Source organism: Megascapheus bottae, chromosome 6, assembly GCF_031878675.1.
Source record: "Megascapheus bottae isolate mThoBot1 chromosome 6, mThoBot2.hap1, whole genome shotgun sequence".
Classification (NCBI taxonomy): Eukaryota; Metazoa; Chordata; class Mammalia; order Rodentia; family Geomyidae; genus Megascapheus; species Megascapheus bottae.
Window position 1 is genome coordinate 74,547,446 of NC_143514.1, and position 18,495 is coordinate 74,565,940.

At 47.7% G+C, this 18,495-nt stretch overlaps 1 protein-coding gene across 1 annotated transcript; it reads right to left on the reverse strand.

Moving 5' to 3' along the window:
- Positions 1-2,297: 2,297 nt before the first annotated feature.
- Necap2 (NECAP endocytosis associated 2) lies at positions 2,298-18,468 on the reverse strand. Its single transcript, XM_090335733.1, has 8 exons — positions 18,359-18,468; positions 15,811-15,911; positions 12,973-13,077; positions 12,809-12,890; positions 11,796-11,904; positions 6,206-6,383; positions 4,091-4,181; positions 2,298-3,408 (listed from the first exon to the last, which is right to left on the reverse strand). Exons 1-8 carry the CDS (start codon positions 18,448-18,450, stop codon positions 3,360-3,362), a joined length of 807 nt encoding a protein of 268 aa, XP_090191859.1. The 5' UTR covers positions 18,451-18,468; the 3' UTR covers positions 2,298-3,359.
- Positions 18,469-18,495: the final 27 nt, after the last annotated feature.

Consider the following 18,495-nt stretch of genomic DNA (forward strand, 5'->3'; position numbering starts at 1 on the left):
CTTTACTGCAAGAAGTGGGGCTTAGTGTGTTTAGCTCTTTGAGATTGGGGTTCAAGGCTTTTGTGCTCACCGTGTGCCCTGTCAACTCTACCCCTACTATCCCTCTCCTTACTCCCCATTTTCTTCATCTCAGCCTGCCCACATCTGCCAGTTCCCCACAGCAACTGAGTGTAGCTTACTTTTTTTTTTCTTTGCATACCCAGTATCCTGAAAGGCCAGCAGCCCCACAGCTGGTAATTCTGGACTTTGAGGTGGTTAGGGGTCTAGAGTTTGGGGAGAAAATGGGAAGTACTTTGGGGTAGAAAAAGGCTATGAGGTTACAAGATGGCATTGCCTGACACTAATTTGCCATTGCCCTAATATTGGACTACCCAAAAATTACTCTGCTTATAAGGCAGCCAATTTATGTCACTGTTACAGCTGCCTGAACAGATTAGGTTACCTACCTTTACAGGCTGCTATAGTTGTTTTTTTTTTTTTTTTTTTTTTGCCAGTCCTGGGCTTGAGCTCAGGGCCTGAGCACTGTTCTTGGACTTTCTCAAGGCTAGAGCTCTACCACTTGAGCCTCAGCACCACTTCTGGCTTTTTTCTATGTATGTGGTACCGAGGAATCGAACCCAGGTCTTCATGCATGCTAGGCAAGCACTTTAACCACTAGGCCAAATTCTCAGCCCTGCTATACTGTTTTATCTATGAGACTACAAGAGACTAGTACTATACAGGAGCATTGCAAGTGACATTATTCCTTCCAGATTCTTTTCCACATTGACCCCCACATACACACACAATCTGCTCACCTTTGCTTTCCCACTCACTGTCCCCCAAACTCAATGCCATCCCCTTTAGCTACATTCAACCCCTCCCTCCACCATTTTTAAGTTCCACAAGTGTAATTAGATTATTGGCTTTCCCTGATGATAATGTATTAAGTAGGTTTCTTTCTTTCTTTTTTTCTTTCACCAGTCCTGGGGCTTGAACTTAGGGCCTGAACATTGTCCTTGGGCTTTCCTTAAGGCTTGCATTCTACCACTTGAGCCACAGCACCACTTCCAGCCTTTTCTATGTATATGGGTATGTGGTACCTAGGAATCAAATCTGGGTCTTCATGTATGCTAGGCAAGCACTCTACCACTAGGCCAAACTCCCGGCCCAGTGTTAAGGAGTTTTTTTTTGGTCTGTTTTTGGTGGGTCATGAGGCTTGAACTGGGACTGGGCGCTGTCCCTGAGCTTTTCAGCTCAAGGCTACCGCCCTACCCTAGAGCCAAACCCCACTTCCTGTTTTCTGTAGGTTAATTGGAGATAAGAGTGTCAGGTCCTTTTGTGCCTAGGCTGGCTTTAAACCTTGATCCTCAGATTTCAGCCTCCTAAGTAGCTAGGATCACAGGCGTGAGCCACCGCGCCCAGCTGTATGAAGTAGTTTTTAGAATTTTAACTGGTGATGGAGATTATCCAATTTGCTTGCACATACCAGGCTTCTCAAGGATCTTGTAGGCCAGAGCCCTGATAGTCTTTTCCTCAGAAGCTACCACCTTCCCCCGCACTACCGCCATGGTTCTTGGCTCTGGGTTCGTGTCCTGACTCCAGAGAAAGGTAATTAGAACAATTTGATGGGTACTGGTTATGCTTTCTATGCCTGGGTTAAGGAAGGAGCCTGTGGTCACTGAAGAGTAGAAGACAGCCTAAACCTAAAACCCAACCTGTCTTCAGAATCTAACCTAACCTCTGGCAGAATACTTTTTTTTGTCTGGAGACAAGGAATCCCTCACAGCCTAGGCTGACCTTAAACTCCCAATCCTCCAGCCTCAGTCTCCTCTCAGGTACTGGGATTACACGTGGACACCAGTTATAGCAGAAGATGCTTCTAATGAAGGTGTCCTCAAGGTCCAAGCTTTCTCAATTCTACTCTCCATACACTTAGAAGTACCTTGTCCAGACTGTATCATGATACAGTCGCCTACTCCTTTAAGGCAATTTTGCCCTCATTGGACGGGGAGGAGGATTCCCCATCTACACCGTGTATTAGCCATTGTGGCCTTACCATTTCTTCCTGCGGTGTGTTCTCATAGGCAGACCTCAGAGAGAGGCAGGAATGTGGAGCCAGACCCTTCAGCACAGCTAGCCCACTCAGCTATTTCCACTTTGTCCTGAAAAATGGGAAAAAGGCCTATAGACTGAAGGGGAGGGCATATTGCCTTAGCACAACAGGGGCTATTTTCCAGGAATCTCTCTGGATTCACTGTTGGTGGTATCTGGAGAGTTGAACAGCCACGTCACCAAAAACACGTTTATCTCACACAGACAGAAGTAAAAATATTTATTTATGAATCTTAAAAAAATCTGGTCCCATAAAAATGTCAACACTTTCCGTTCTTGGTCTTGACCCTTCCAAAAAAAAAAAAAAATCTTCCAAATGAGAATTTAAGTTAACTCAATAAAGCAATTCCAGAGAGACATCAAGAGAATTTCTTATAAATCAGCGAACGAGGCTGCCTTGTGCCTCCAGTTCACTGAGCTCCTTGTATCGCTCAGTCTTGAAGGAGAAAAGGGAAGAAGGCTTCCTGCTGTTAAGGCACTTCAGGAACCACCAGCACATATCTGCAAATATCCAGGTCCACTAGGGACTCTGCCGTGAACCTGGGAGCCTGGAAAGTGGCCGGTGGCTAACCCCAACTCCACAAGCTCCCACTTTCCTGCCCAAACACTGCCCCATCCAGCTGCCAGCACCTGCCTTGCCTGGATGCAGATTCGGAAACCAGGCAACTGGTCATATGGCTGATGCAGCTGCTGGCATCAAGAAAAGTCATCAGAAGCCCTTGCCCTTCACAGGTCCCTTTTCAAGGACACGTTAATATAGACTGGCACATTAGCTAAGCAAAATATTTAAAACTTTAAAAAGTTGTATAATCTTTCCAATATTCCCTGATGGCTCATTCAAAGACTTAGAAATCAAGAGAATTCTTCCGCTGGAAGGCGCCACCTGTCTCCCACCAAAGGGAGTGCAGACAGCATCTTGCCCAGCAGTCCCCAGAACATCTGCCAACCCTTTGAAGGGCTAACCTGAATCCAGGTCGCAAACTCAACCCATTCTGTTGCTTAGGGGTTTGTGTTTAATACAGGTCATCGCAATGGAGAAAGGTGGCTCCACCTCCCTCGCATCAGGAGAACAGATAGGGAAGGATCTGGAGTGTTTCTTCTCCCGTGTTCTGGATGCATACTTGAATTCCAGGAAATGGCATGACATGGTGCCTGCCAATTTACTGCTTCACTCCAAGGAGCATTCAGGAGCACTTTGCTTCCTTCCTTGGGTTCAGAGGAGACAGCTCCTTCCCAGAAGTTGGATGAGGACAAAGTTGTACAGGTCAGAACTGGACCCAGCCTGTGCCTGGCTGAGTCTGGCTGGAAGAAGGCCTGTAAGAGAAAAAAAGGACAGGAAGAGCTCAACCATTTAAGAGCAGATGAAGGTGGCATCTCTCTGGGCAGAAAGAACTCTAAGAAGACAGTTTCTAAACAGCAAAGACCAGTGGTCAACAAACTATGGCCCAGGACCAAACCTCAGCCCACTCTCCTCAGGTTACATAAACTTTTCTCTTAAATGAGATGTCTCATGCCCATGTGCTCTAGAGAATAGCTCTGTTGGCACACAGCCATGTTACTTGTGTCCATACTTCGTGGCTGCTTTCCTGTCACTGTAGCAGGATTACACTGACCCTGGTCCTAGAACTTGGCCACAGACATGACAGTATAAATAGGAATTGAGCATCTTTCTATTCTCATTCCAAAGAGAAGCTAACACTCCACCTCAGAAGTCCTATGAATTATTTTGATGATTCATGGTACTTCATTTAAATAAAAGATGTTTGATTATTTAACTAGGGAGAAACTGGCAACCATATAAAGCACTCAGTGAGGTGGTGCGGACAGCAAGAGGCCTTCACAGAAGACAATCTGCCACCCAGGGGCTCTGTCTTTTGGCTGGCCTGAAAATGTCTAACCAGAGCTGATGCTTCCACAGCCAGAAGGCAGGCCTGGGGAGTGGCCCTGGGTCTTTAGAAACAGCTCTAACTGCTGCCCACCCCCAAGTGCTCCTCACCCTGTAGATTTGGTAAAGTCTCCCCAAACATCAGCGGCGGCAGCAGTGGCAGGCTTGGACTGTGGCCAGGACACAGCAGCACTTCCTATTTCTGTTCAAGTCCAGTGGGTAGCGAGAAAAGAGAAGAAGAGAAGTTAGGAGCTTCTTCCCGCTTGTCTCAGTGACAAGCAGGAGAGAGAGACCTGGGAGTCAGTTTCATGATTCCAGGAGGCTGAGGACAAATGAGATATGTCTGGGAGACACATTACACCAGCAGTGCTACATTTCCACCATAGCTCAGCCCTTGGGAGCCTCAGGGGAAAAGCAAAAACTATACAAGGTGACAGCAAGTGTCATCTGTTACCCATCCCTCATACCGTAGGCTTTTTTCAACTATGTATTCTGAAATCTGTTCAAACATACTACTGCCTATCCTGATTTCATGAATGGAGAATACCATCTATACTGTTTCAGTCAAGGTTGGACATAGTGGTATATGCCTGCCATCACAGTGACATAAGGAAAAAATAAGTAAGAGGATCACAGTCCAGGCTGGCCAGAGCATAAAATAAACAACCCAGCTCAGTGCCAGTGGCTCATATCTATAATCATAGATCTAGCTACTTCGGAGTCTGAGAAACCTAATTTGAAGCCAGCACAAGTAGACAAATCCACAAGACTCATCTTCAAGTAACCAGCAAAAAGCCAGAAAAGTGGTAGAGCACCAGCCAGAGTGAAAAAGCTAAGTGAAAGTATGAGGTTCAGAGTTCAAGCCCTACTATTAGCACAAAACAAACAGAGAAACAACTCCAAAGGGCACTGGCTGAGTGGCTCAATTAATGCCTGCCTAGCAAGCAGTAGGCCTTGGCTTAGAGTTCATAACAGTAATCAACACAAAAAATTAAAATACAAAAAAACCCAAACCAAACAAAAAAAAAAAAAAAACGCCTGGTGTCAAGGAAAGCGCCTCTCCTGACTGGTAAATTTCCCCATAGGGCTGAGGTTGAAAGCTTGACCCCTAAGCAAAGGAGCCAATGTCAGAGACTCTTAAGAACCAAGAAAGCGGGGGGGGGGGGGGGGGGGGGGGGGAGGGAAATGGGTACCAAGACATGTGAAAGGGTATCAATGTATGTGAATTAATGCACCTTCTATCAGGCAAATATCATGTAACCCTTTTACTAATTACAATAATAAAAAAAAAAGAACCAAGAAAGCTTTTGTACCCAGAAGCTGTTCCAAACTAGGTGAGGAATTGGATGGAGATAGGCTCATAATAATCCCCAGCCTGGGAAGGCCAAAGCAGCACATTGCATGGGTCAGTCAAGCAGGGAAGTAGAAAGAAAAGGCTGGGGGCTGGAGTTTTACCTAGTGGTAGAATGCTTGCCTAGCATGCACAAGGCCCTAAGTTTGATTCCTGGGTACCACATACACAGAAAAAGCCAGAAGTGGTGTGGTGGCTCAAGTGGTAGAGCGCTAGCCGTAAGAAAGACCCAAGGACAGTGCTCAAGCTCTGCATTCAAGCTCCAGAACTGGCAAAGCAAACAGAAAAGAACAGAAAAGGCTGGCAACCCCAATGCTAGTTTTAGGAATCCTGGGCCCTCCCAAAAGTGTCATCAACACAAGCTACCTGGAGCTCTCTCAGCTTCCCAGCACCCAGAGACCCACTCCAAACTCCAGTCCTGCTTCCTGCTAACCTTGGCACACTCTATGATACAGCCATCTTCCTAAATATACCAAGTATCTCAAAGTCTGAGCCCACATGTTTTTTTCTGTCTGTCTGGAATGCCAACATCCCTGCCCCAATCATCTCCTTCCTTCATAGGCCAGTTCAATGCTACCTCCTCCAGGAAGCTACCCCAGTGGGATCCTACTGGCTGCTCATTGACTCCTCACTCTCACTAGGCAGAGATGTACCTGTATCACCTATTTAATACCCATTGAGAACAGAACGTGACTGTTCGGACCCCACAGCTCTGCTTAGCGGAAGGGCAAACAGAGGGGAACACAAAACCTCTGATGTGCACAGGCTCTATGTCTGACACATCCAGGGCCAAGGTGACAAGTCAGAAAGGGTGAAGGAAGGAAGCTCTGGACCCCACTACCAAGGAGAAGAATTAGCAGTTGCCTAGCACTGACCTGAACCAGGAACAACAGCTGGCTGCGTGAGGGAGCCTCCTGTAGACAGCTGCTCCCCAGAGGGTGGGATGAGCGTGGAGGCCTTGCCTCCAGGGGGAGGGGGAAGCAGGCTCAGACCACCTGTGCTGGCAGGCCGGGCTCGAGGAGTAGAAGCTGCTCCTTCCTTCTTCTTTATGTTCTAAAGGGAAGAGAGGGTACTGTAATCAGAGAGCTCCACAGGACAGCCAAGGGGAACCCCAATCTCCAACAAACAACCACAGAGTCAAAAGTGGTCCTATCTATACCTCACTGGCATAAACAGCATCTAGTACTTCATAATTCCAGGCTTATCATTGATATGGCTTATTAAAACAAACACCCAGCACCTACACTGGGTAGCTCATGTCTGAAATCATAACTACTAAGGAAACTGCGATCTGAGGATCAAGGTTCAAAGCCAGCCTGGCCTGGAAAGTCCTTGAGGCTCTTATCTTCAATTAACTATCAAAAAAAAAAAAAGTCAGAAGTGAAGTCAAAAATGGTAGAGTATTTGTCTTGAGCAAAAAAGCTCAAGAACAGGGCTGAGAGTTGGGCCTAGTAGTAGTGTGCTTGCCTAGCATGCATGAAGACCCAGGTTCAATTCCTCAATACCACATACACAGAAAAAGCTGGAAGTGGTGCTGTGGCTCAAGTGGTAGAGCTCTAGCCTTGAGAAAGCCCAAGAACAGTGCTCAGGTGCTGACTTCAAGCCCCAGGACTGGCTGGCACACACACACACACAGCTCAACACACACACACTCGCACACACACAGAGCTCAAAAACAGCCCTCAGGTCCAGAGTTCAAGCCTCAGGACTGGCAAAAAAAACGAAACCAAAAACCTAGCACCTGATTCCTTCCATCCCTGGGAAATGCATGTCAAATGTACAATGATCTAGCATCCTATAGTCATCAGAATGACTGAGGCATCAACTATCAGAAAAGCCACTGGGAAAAAAGCCTCAAGTCAGGCATCAGTGGTCATAGCTGTAAATCTTAGCTAGTCAGGAGGCTGAGACCAGAGACTCAAGCTTCAAAGACTGAGTGGGCAGATAAATCCAAAAGAATCTTATCTTGAATTGGCAAAATGCAGGAAGTGGAAGTGTGATTCAAGCAGAAGAGCGTCGGCCTTGATCAAAAAAGCTAAGCAAGAACGCAAGGCAGAGTTCAAGCCCTAGTATTGGCACTCACCACCCCCCAAAAAAAATCTATGAAGTGCAACATGCAACATGTAAACTCATGACCCAGACATAGACCCAACAGCAATGCATGCTCATGTGCACCAAGAGACAGGAATTCCACCACTGGTGGCAGCAGGAACCACCCAAATGTCCATCTTCAGACAGATGCCCTGGATGTACCTGCACAGCACAGCAGTGACAAGGAGTAAGCTCCTACAACAGCAATACTGCCTCTCCAGTACTAACTGCAATGACTCCTCTGCTTCTGGATCTAGGGAAAATTTCTATGCCTTTCAGGTTTGTTTTGGTTTTGGTTGTGGGGCTTGAACTCAGGGCTTGGGTGTTCTCTCTAAGCATTTTTGCTCAAGACTAGCATTCTACCACTTCAAGCCATAGTTCTACTTCCAGCTTTCTGAAGAGTCTCATGGAACCAGGCATGGTGGCTCACACCTGCAATCCTAGCTACTCATCGGAGGATCCAGGTTCAAAGCCAACCCAGGCACTAAAAAGTCTGTGAGAATCTTATCTCCAATTAATCATCAGAAAACCAGAAGTGGCGCTGTGGCTCAAGGGGTAGTGTGGTAGTCTTGGGCTGAAGAGCTCAGGGACAATGCCTAGGCCCAGAGTTCAAGTCCCACAACCAACAAAAACAAAACAAAACAAATGTCTGGTGGATGGCCAGGCGCCTAGCCTTGCGGTAGAGTGCTTGCCTAGCATGCACGAAGCCCTGAGTTCCATCCCCTGGTCCATATATACAGAAAAAGCCAGACGTGGTGCTGTGGCCCAAGTGGTAGAATACTAGCCTTAAGAAAGCCCAAGGACAGTGCCCAGGACTGTTAAAAAGAAGAGGAGGAGGAGGAAGAGGAGGAGGAGGAAGAGGAGGAGGAGGAAGAGGAGGAGGAGGAAGAGGAGGAGGAGGAGTGTAGTGGACCTTCCCTGCCCAGGTTGGCTTTGAACCACGAGCCTCTGACCTTAGCTTCCTATGTAGCTAGGTTTACAGGCATGAACCTCCAGTGCCAGGCTAAATTCGTTTTGACGGGCACAGTGCCACATACTTGTAATCACAGCTCCTAGGAGGCTAAGGCAAGAGGACTAAGAATTCCAGGCCTGGGATAGACATAGCAAGCAAGATCTTGTCTCAGAAAAACCAAAAAGAAGCCTGGTACTGGTGGCTCCTGCCTATAATCCTACTGAGAACTGAGGACTGTGGTTAAAAACCAGCAAGGGTAGGAAAGTCTATCAGATTTTTTTTTTTAAGTCAGTTGTAGGATCTTCTACTTTGACCTGGGAGCTGACTCTGAGCTCTTTTTCTCAAAGCTAGCACTCTACCACTTTGAGCCACAATTCCACTTCTGGTTTTTGAGTAGTTAATTGGAGAATTGAAGATAAAGAGTCTCAAGCGGACATTTTTTCCCAGACTGGCTTTGAACCACTATTCTCAGATCTCAGCCTCCTGAGTAGCTAGGATTACTGATGTGAGGCACCAGTTCCTGGCTTATGAATTCATGAGGCTTGAACTCTGGGCCTGGGCAATGTCCCTGAGCAATTCAGCTTAAGGCTACTACCCTACCTCTTGAGCTACATACTACTTCCAGTTTTCTAATGGTTAAATGGAGAGAAGAGTCTCTCTGTCGGGATGGCTTTGAACCGAGATCCTCAGATCTCAGCCTCCTGAGTAGCTAGGATTACAGGCGTGAGCTACTGTACCTGGCTTTGCTTTCGAAATTCTTATCTCCAATTAATCGCCAAAAATTTGGAAGTGGACCTGTAGCTCAAATGGCAGAACATTAGGCTGGAGTTGAAAAAGCTCAGGGACAGCACTTAGACCCTGAGTTCAAGCCCAAGACTGGCAAAATAAAGTCAAGACTCTTATTTCCAGTTAACCTCTAGAAAATGGGAAGTAGGACTTGGCTAAAGGGTAGGGCAGCTAGCTTTGAGCTGAAGAGCTCAGGGATAGCACCCAAGCTGAGTTCAAGAAAATGGGAAGTAGGACTTGGCTAAAGGGTAGGGCAGCTAGCTTTGAGCTGAAGAGCTCAGGGATAGCACCCAAGCTGACTCACACACACATACACACACACACACACACACACACACACACACACACACACACACACACACACACACACACACACACACACACACACACACACACACACACACACACGGAAAAATAAAGAAAAGACAAAATTATAAATTAAATTCCTGGGAGAGAATGCGGGAAGGGATGACACTGTTAAAAAAAAAAAAAAAATGTACTCATGGCCAAGCACTAGTGGCTCATGACTGTAATCCTAGCTACTCAGGTTGAGATCTGAGGTCTACTGTTCAACCCCTGCCCAGGTAGGAAAGTTCTTATTTCCAGTTAACAACTCCAAAACCAGAGTTGAAATATGTTCAAAGTGACAGAGAGTTAGCCTTGGGTGAAAGAAGCTCAGAGATAGCACCCAGGCCCTGAGTTCACGAGTTCAAGGCCAAAAAAAAAAGCTGGGATTTTTGGCCTAGTTTAGAGTATGGATCTAACATACACAAAGAGCTGGGTTTTAGTCCTCAATACCACATACATAGAAAAGGTCAGAAATGGGCTAGTAGTTTGGCCTAGTGGTAGAGTGCTTGCCTAGCATGCATGAAGACCCAGGTTCAATTCCTCGGTACCATATACGTAGAAAAAAAAAAGCCAGAAGTGGTGCTGAGGCTCAAGTGGTAGAGCTCTAGCCTTGAGAAAGTCCAAGGACAGTGCTCAGGCCCTGAGCTCAAGCCCAGGACTGGCAAAAAACAAAAACAAAACAACAACAAAAAAGATAAGGCCAGAAATGGTGTTGTGGCTCAAGTGATAGAGTTCTAGCCTTGAGAAAGCCTGAGTTAAAGCCCCAGGACTGGAGAAAGAAAGGAAGAAAAGAAAGAAAGAAAGGAAGGAAGGAAGGAAGGAAGGAAGGAAGGAAGGGGAAGGAAGGAAGGAAGGAAGGAAAAGGAAAGGAAGGAAAGGAAGGAAGGAAAGAGAGAAAGAGAGAGAGAGAGAGAGAGAGAGAGAGAGAGAGAGAGAGAGGGAGGGAGGGAGGGAGGGAGGGAGGTGTATTCATTACTTGACTTACATAACTGTAACCCCTCTGATACATCCATCATAATAACAATTAACAATAAGTTAAATTCAGAGTTTTCCATTTATAGTTTTTCACTTTTCTGTGTATTAGATCTTAAAACAAAACAAAACAAAGCAACATTTAAAAAGCAAAGAATTGAGCTCGACAACAGCTCAAGTGACACAGATGAAAACAGCACGGGTCTCCCGTGAGCACAACAGCAACAGCAGCAGCAACAGCAACAGCAGCAGCAGCAGCAGCAGCAGCATCGAAGCCCTCAGCGTGCATCCAGCTAACCATTTTCTTCCATATCTATGACCTTGGCTAAGTCCCTTGGCCTCCTTGGCCTCAGTATCCTTGTCTTGTCTTCTAGAGGGAGGGGTGTCAATTCACAGGAGAAACGCCTGAGAACACTACCTGGCCCACAGCTGCTGCTCATTACATGTTAGTTTCCTCCAAGCAAGAGAAAGAATCATATCCCAACCAGTCCACTGGATTGGATTTGTACTTTCTCCCAAGAGCCAGTTAGCCAACTTCAAGGTCCCAAATCATCACCAGCATGAAGCAGAAAAGAGGAAAAAGAATGGTGAGTAAAGAAGAAGAGCATTACTTTAGTTTCAAATTTCTTCAAAAATAAACCCATCTGGTCCTTGGTCCCCTCACATGACGATTTTATCTCCCCACTCCACCCTTGAGGTCAAATAAAGGCCAACCTTGGCAGCTCAGCCCATCCCAAACTGTTCCTATTCGGTAGATGTTATTCTGGAAAGGCTAGTTGCAGAAAGAAGACCCAGGGGAGCCAGGACTCCACCACCAGCCAAAGCTTCCCAGGCCTCCCAGCCCTCCTCCTCTCCATGCCTCCCAGCCCAGAGCACTCACAAAGCTTCCTTACATGAGGCCATGAGGCACGAGGCCAGGGTACAGCTAGAGATGAGCACACAACCTTCCCAAGTCTAACAGCCAGGACAGAAACATCAGCTCTGGTGGCAAGTGACAGATGCTCCTTGTCCACTCAGAGGCCTTGTGCAGGCTGTTCACTCTGCTGAGCAGCTCCTGGGATCTTGCTCCCCACTCCCTGCACATGACTCCTTCCAGGAAGCCTTTCCTGGGCCCCCACATTAGGGTATCCTTAAGCACAGAAGTTCTCCTGCCATGCTGTGATCACCAGGGCAGGGGATTTGTGTACCTTCCATGAGGCAGCTGCTCAGTAAACTAGCTGCTGACAGCTGACTTTCTAAGGAGTTAGAGGCTCTGGGCTGGGAATCACCAGTGTCACCTGCCCAGGGCCAAGGGACCAAGGGAGGGTGAGACTCACTGCGATGTTGATCTTGATGGTCTGGCCCTCCTTGAAGCCCAGATCCAACTTGGGGCCTTCATCTGGGTTCTGGGCTTGTTTCGCAAACTCACATTGCTGTTTCACCCACCTGGGGAGGAACAGGAAGGAAAAGTGAGAAGGGCACAGCAGATTGGCTTTGGAGCCAGCAATTCAGATTTCAGTGGTGATCCTAAGCAGCTGCAGGCTCACTGGCTTCCTCACCAGGATAACTGGGATCGAAAGGTCTTAAAGATAGGTTCCAACCCAAGGGTCCCAGCTCTGCCTCCAGGAAACCGAGAGCTCTCCCTTTCCTCTCCTTCCCCTGACACAATCTGCATATTCTGCCCCCAACTCCTGCCCACTCTACCATTTCTTCTTTTATTATTATTTTTAATTATTTATTTTTTGCCAGTGGTAGGCCTTGAGCTCAGGGCCTGAGCACTGTTCTTGGGCTTTCTCAAGGCTAGAGCTCTACCACTTGAGCCTCAGCACCACTTCCAGCTTTTTTCTATGTATGTGGTACTGAGGAATCAAACCCGGGTCTTCGTGCATGCTAGGTATGCACTCTACCAGTAGGCCAAACTCCCAGTCCCCACTCCACCATTTCAACATTCATTTAGGGTGAAACAGACAGATGACCAGAAATAGAAGGCACATAATGCCATCTAGCACTGCCAACTTTTGGCAGTCAGAGATGGAGCCCTGCAGAGGACAGAGGAGCACTGTATTTTGCCTATCTTTTCATACACATAAAAAAAATGCCAGGGCTTCCAAAACTCGGGAGCTCATGGGTTCCTGACAGCTGAGGACTCAGATGGCAGACGCCTTGGGAAAGGGAGAAAGTTGGAAGCAGTGATGGGGACTGGTGAGAGGTGAGGAGGCAAGCCAGGAGGACTGGGCTTTCCTGAAGTCTTGCTACTACACAAGCAATGTCATAGGGTGCCCTCCTTGGAAATGGTTTCCCAGGGAAGGGAGGAGAGAGGGAGGAGGAAGGGGTCTCCAGGAGCACTTACTTAAAATGGTCCTGTAATGCTACATTGAAGTCAAAGGCATCCCCTCGATCCACAAAGCCAATCCCGATGAATGCCCGTCGCCCTGGGGATTACACATGATCAGCCCCAGTTTTTTTAGAAGCAGAGGACACTGATGCCAGAGTGCCACCCAGACCCAGGCGTACCAGTTCCATCTTCAATGCGGATGACGAAGTACCTGCTGGAATCAGTCACGCTCTCCACAGCTAAGCCTGGAAATTGATCCACTGGTGCCTGAGCAAAGAGCTCCCCTGAAAGCACAAGCTGGCATGAGCCTAGTGTTCCCATCACACTACCAAGAGGCCTGCCCCTACACAAAGCATCGCAGTGAAGCTGGGGTAGGTGGTGGACACAATCTTCCAATCACAAATATTATTTTTCCTTTTTTTTTTTGTCAGTCCTGGGACTTAAACTCTGGGCTTCAGTACTGTCCCTGAGCTCCTTTTTGCTCAAGGTTAGCACTGTACCACTTGAGCCACAGTACCACTTCTGCTTTTTTCTAATTAGACATAAGTCTCAAAACTTCCCAGCTTCAAACCATGATCCTCAGAGCTCAGTCTCCTGAGTAGCTAGGATTACAGGCATCAGCCACCATCGCACTTGTTTTCTTTTGTTACCAGCACTGGGGCTTGAACTCAGGGTCTGGCCAATGTCCCTAAGTTGTTTTTGTTTTTTTCCCCTTCCCCCCACTACCACTGAGCCATAACTCCACTTCTGGCTTTTCCAGTAACTCTCAAAGACTTCCCTGCCCCTGCTGGTTTCGAATCTGATCCTTGAACTCAGCCTCCCCAATAGCTTGCATTACAGAGATGAACCATACACATCCACTTTTTTTTTTTTTTTTTTTGCCAGTCCTGGGGCTTAAACTTAGGACCTGAACACTTTCCTTGGGCTTTCTCAAGGCTAGTGCTCCACCAGTTGAGCCACAGCACCATTTCTGGCTTTTTTTGTGTATGTGGTAATGAGGAATCTAACCCAGGTCTTCATGCATGCTAGGTAAGCACTCTACCACTAGGCCAAACTCCCAGCCCCTCCACTCTTGCTGAAGGGAAGATATCAAAGCAGGACTAAGGGACAGTTTGAGTCAGCCTGTCAAGCCTCTTGACTTAAGGGTCAAACCCAGCCCCATTTCAATACTGTTCAGCTATTTAATCAATTCAAAAATGTAAATGCCTTAGCCGGTGGCTCACGCCTGTAATCCTAGCTACTCAAGAGGCTGAGATCTGAGGATCAAGGTTCAAAGCCAGCCCAGGCACAAAAAGACCTAAGACTCTTATCTCCAATTAACCTAGAAAAATGGGAAATGGGGCTTAGCTCATGGGTAGGGTGGAAGCTTTGAGCTGAAGAGCTCAGGGACAGCGCCCAGGCCAAGTTCAAGCCCCATAATCCACAAAAAAAATAAAAATAAAAAATAAGCCCAGGGGGCTAGGAGTTTGGCCTAATGGTAGAGTGCTTGCCTAGTACACACAAAGGCCCAGGTTTGATTCCTCAGTACCAAATACATAGAAAAAAGCTTGAAGTGGTGCTGTGGCTTAAGAAAAGTCCAAGGACAATGCTCAGGCCCTGAGTTCAAGCCCCATGACCAGCAAAAAAAAAAAAAAAATACATACCAGGCACAGTGGCTCACACCTATAATCCTAGCTACTCAGGAGGCTGAGATCTGAGGATCACAGTTCAAAGCCAGCCCAGGCACTAAAGACTATGAAACTCTTATCTACAATTAATCACTAGAAAATGGGATGTGGGGCTATGGCTCAAGGGGTAGGGTGAAGTATTGACCTGAAGAGCTCAGGGGCAGCGCCCAGGCCCCAAGTTCAAGTCTATGCCCCACCAAAAACAAACAAACAAACAAACAAAAAAAACATGTGTGTGTGTGTGTGTGTGTGTGTGTGTGTGTGTGTGTGTGTGTATCATACATGTAAGATAATCCAGACATCTTGCTTCTTTAAAACTTGAAAGCTCTTCTAATACCAGGCCCACATGAGAACGCAAGGCTGGGACTGCCATAGGCCACTGGCATTATGCATTTCCATGATCTGCTTGAAGCAGATATGGGGGTCTTGGTGTAGGTGACCCCAGGCCCAGATAAGATGGAGCAGCTGAAGCAGGAGAGGCCTGTGAGCCACAGGGAAAGGGGATTTTTTATATCCACAGAAAACTCCAGTGCTGACAGGCATGGTAATGCCTGTCCCAATACAAACAAAGCAACCTCCTAAAACAGTTGTCTGACGCAATCTCAGGGACTGAGTAAATGGTGACTGGTTTACAAAGCACCCATCCAGAGTACCCCCTTGTCAGCCCAGCCCTCCATAGTTTGGTGCAGCACTGCCCACAGGCGCTCTTCTCCTCTGATGTGGTTAAGGCTTGTTGTGTTATGTCTGAGAAAGGTCTCATTATGTAGCCCAGGCTGGCTTTGAAGTCATCATCTTATCTCAGCCAAGGTGCTGGGATTACAAGTGCGTAGCCCCACATCAAACATTTTCAACTGGGTCAAGACTCTTATCTCCAATTAGTTACAGAAAAAGTCAGAGGTGACACTTTGGCTCAAGTGGTAGCCTTGAGGAGAAAAAAAAAGTTTAGGGACAGTCCTCAGACCCTGAGTTCAAGCTCCAGGGGGGAGGAGAAAGAGCTGAGCTTGACAGATCCCAGCTTTCAGTTATTGGGTGTGGCCATTCCTGGGGAGTTAGACTTCTGAGAAGCAGAGCTCAGTGGCAGGGTGCTATGTGGGCCCACTCAGAGAATATCTTCAAAGCAAGCCCCTTACTTCTAGAGCCCAACTAGACCTTTAGTTCGAAGACACTCAAAAAGAACAAGTCCTTGATAAACACTCCTTTTTATACCTGAGGCTGGTGGTTTCTAGGGCTAAGGTTGGGGAATGGAGGAGATGGGGAGGTACACACGATCTGACCTAAGACAGTGCCCCTAACCATGGCCTGGCCCTCTCCCTTCAAGTGGGAGCCCAACACAGGCTCCTCTGTCTTTACCTGAGGTCTTGTCCTCCAGCTTGATGTAGGCCACCTGTCCTTTTGCAGTGATGCGCAGCCGGCCACTCCATGATGGCTGATCCAGCTGCCACTCCGAGGCCCTAAGGAGACAGAAACCACTGATCCTCTGCCAGAGGGTCCTGCTCTATTCCTCCATGAAAGGGGTGACAATGGAAAGGAAAGGCTGCTTGCTCTAGACCAGGATTGGCAGACCTTGTCTGAAAAGGGAAAGACAGGAAATAATTTTGGCTTTTCAGGCCACACAGCTGTCACTGGGCAACTAAGTATGTGATACTAAGGAATCGAACCCAGATCTTCCTGAGAGTGCTAGGCAAGCACTCTCACTGTGTGGCCAAACTCTTGGCCCCGGTATGCTAGTATTTTAAGAAAAAAAAAAATTTTTTTTTAAACTGAATGTGGTCCTATTTCAATAAAACTATATAGATACAAAAACCCACTTAAGAATACAAAACTGGGTTAGGAGTGTGATCTAATGATAAAGAGTGCTTTCCTAGCATGCAGGAAGCCCTGAGTGTGATTTCTTAGTACCACATATACAGAAAAGGCTGGAAGGGTCACTGTGGCTCAAGTGCTAGAGTGCTAGCCTTGAAAAAGCCCAAGGACAGTGCTTAGGCTCTGAGTTCAACCCCATGGTTGGCACAAAACAAAACAAAACCAATTCTGAGCCTGTGAGCCACTCTAACAGAGTTTCAGCCTGCAGATTACCAACCTTCTCCCATGTAGGATTTTCTTCCATTTTCCTTTCTATGGAGGAAGCATGGGCATGAGAGGACAGTTGTTTCTGCTCATAGCACTGTTGGCAGTGGGGATCAGAGTGCTTGCTGGAAGCTCTAAGATCATTGGGGGACAAGTAAGAGTAACTTAATGTGTAGGGAAAAGAAGAGAATTGGAGTCATCCAATTCATTCGCAATTCACTCGCAAATGTACCCTAAGCAAAAAGAAACCAGGACCCACAGCAACAGCCTCTTTTCACTCTTTTAAGGCAATAACTTCACATTTTATTTTGAAGAAGCAGGTAGGTCAGTAAAACCCCCAAATAGCAAGGCAAGTGGGTGTTTCCAGGAACCTCCCCATACATGGCTTTTTTCTTGGAAGTTGCTAAGCAGATGCTAGCTCTCAAGAACTCTGGAGGCAGGTTGTTTTGAAAGCCCCTCAATTCACAAGGCAGCCAGCTGGGTTTCAGTTCCTCTTCTTGGAGCAACAGATCTCACAGGGAAAGAGGGGGCTTTGAGACTGAAGTGCAATTTCCTCTAAGCCAAGCCAACTCCTGCTGACACTTGCTAACCTTGCTTTCTACGAGGTAAAAGGAAGTGAGCAGGCACTGGTGGCCCATGCCTGTAATCCTAGCTATTCAGGAGGCTGAGTACTGAGATTAAGGTTGGAAGCCAGCCCAGGCAGGAAAATCCAGCCAGGAAGGCTGTATCTCCAATTAACCACCAGAAAACCAAAGTGGAGCAGTGGCTCAAGTGGTTGAGTGCAACCCCTGAGCACACTCATAGACAGCACCCAGGTACACTGAGTTAAAACCCGTAGGACTTACACAAGCACACAGGCATGTGCGCACGCACGCGCGCACATGCACACACACACACACACACACACACACACACACACACACACACACACACACACACACACACAGGAAACAATCCCAGCCCATTCAAGCCTCAAAAGATCAGGATTGATAACCATCCTTGGATTGAAAGATCCATCTACAATCTGAAAACAGAACTCAAATGTATTTCTTATTGTTTTCATGCTATTTTTAAATGGTCTTGTGGATCCACTTAAGTGTTCAGTAAAATGTTTATTAGAAAATTCGCTGAGGCTGTGTGCACCTAACTCCAAAGGAGCAGGTGGATGGATGAGTGGACACTGCATCGCGATTGCTGTGCAGGCCAATCCAATATAACTTGGGCACACGTTCCTCCTAGACCAGCCCTCCACCAGCCAATGCCAGGTTGGTTGTCCGTGTACCTCTTTTCATCTCATTTGGAGGCAATAAAGCACACGGTTGAAAGGGTGGTGAACACTACATAACGCAGTAAGAGCCCATCTCTCCTCTACGGCAGATTCCCGTGTTCCCAACCAGAAATAGCCGTAGTTTACACGCTGCTGTGTTTATGTCTCAGGTGAAGATGACGCCCGGGTGTAGGACTCCATCTCCCACTTCTGCAGAGCAGAAGCCATCGGGAGAGAAACTGGAAGGGAGGTTGGCAAGCAAGTGGAACTAAGCCGGAAAAGGGGAGTCGGCGAGGAAAGCAAGCCTGGCCTCGGCCTTCTGCTGGACGCCTTCCGGCCCCTCGGGGTGAAGGATCTGCCAGGACCCCTCCCGGGCCGAGCGCGGCCGCTCCGTGGCCTGACCCGGGCCCCGGCGGCCCACGAAGGCCCCCAGCGCCTTCCCGGTCAGGCCGGCCGAGGTTTCAAGCCCCTCCCGGGTCCGGGACACCTCCCCGGCTTCTGACCTGAGCTCCCGCAGTGGGTGTGCGAGGGAAAGGTTTTAAGTCGGGGAGAGCGGGCGGTCACCTGTAGCCACGGTTGGTGGCTCGCGGTGGGATTCGGTAGACGTGGACCTCCGGCTTCACACAGAGCACCGACTCGTACTCGTCAGCCTCCATCGCGACGCACAAACCCCACCGGACTTCCGGTTTCGTCCCCGCCCC

What these genes read in the sequence shown, in the direction of transcription:
- Necap2 (XM_090335733.1), bottom strand. Translation starts at nt 18,450, where the DNA reads ATGGAGGCTGACGAGTACGAGTCGGTGCTCTGTGTGAAGCCGGAGGTC. An exon ending in GCTGGAGGACAAGACCTCAG is followed by an intron (nt 13,078 to 15,810) that starts GTAAAGACAGAG and finishes TTGTGCTTTCAG; the next exon opens with GGGAGCTCTTTGCTCAGGCA. An exon ending in GACTTTACCAAATCTACAGG is followed by an intron (nt 3,409 to 4,090) that starts GTGAGGAGCACT and finishes TTTCTCTTACAG; the next exon opens with GCCTTCTTCCAGCCAGACTC.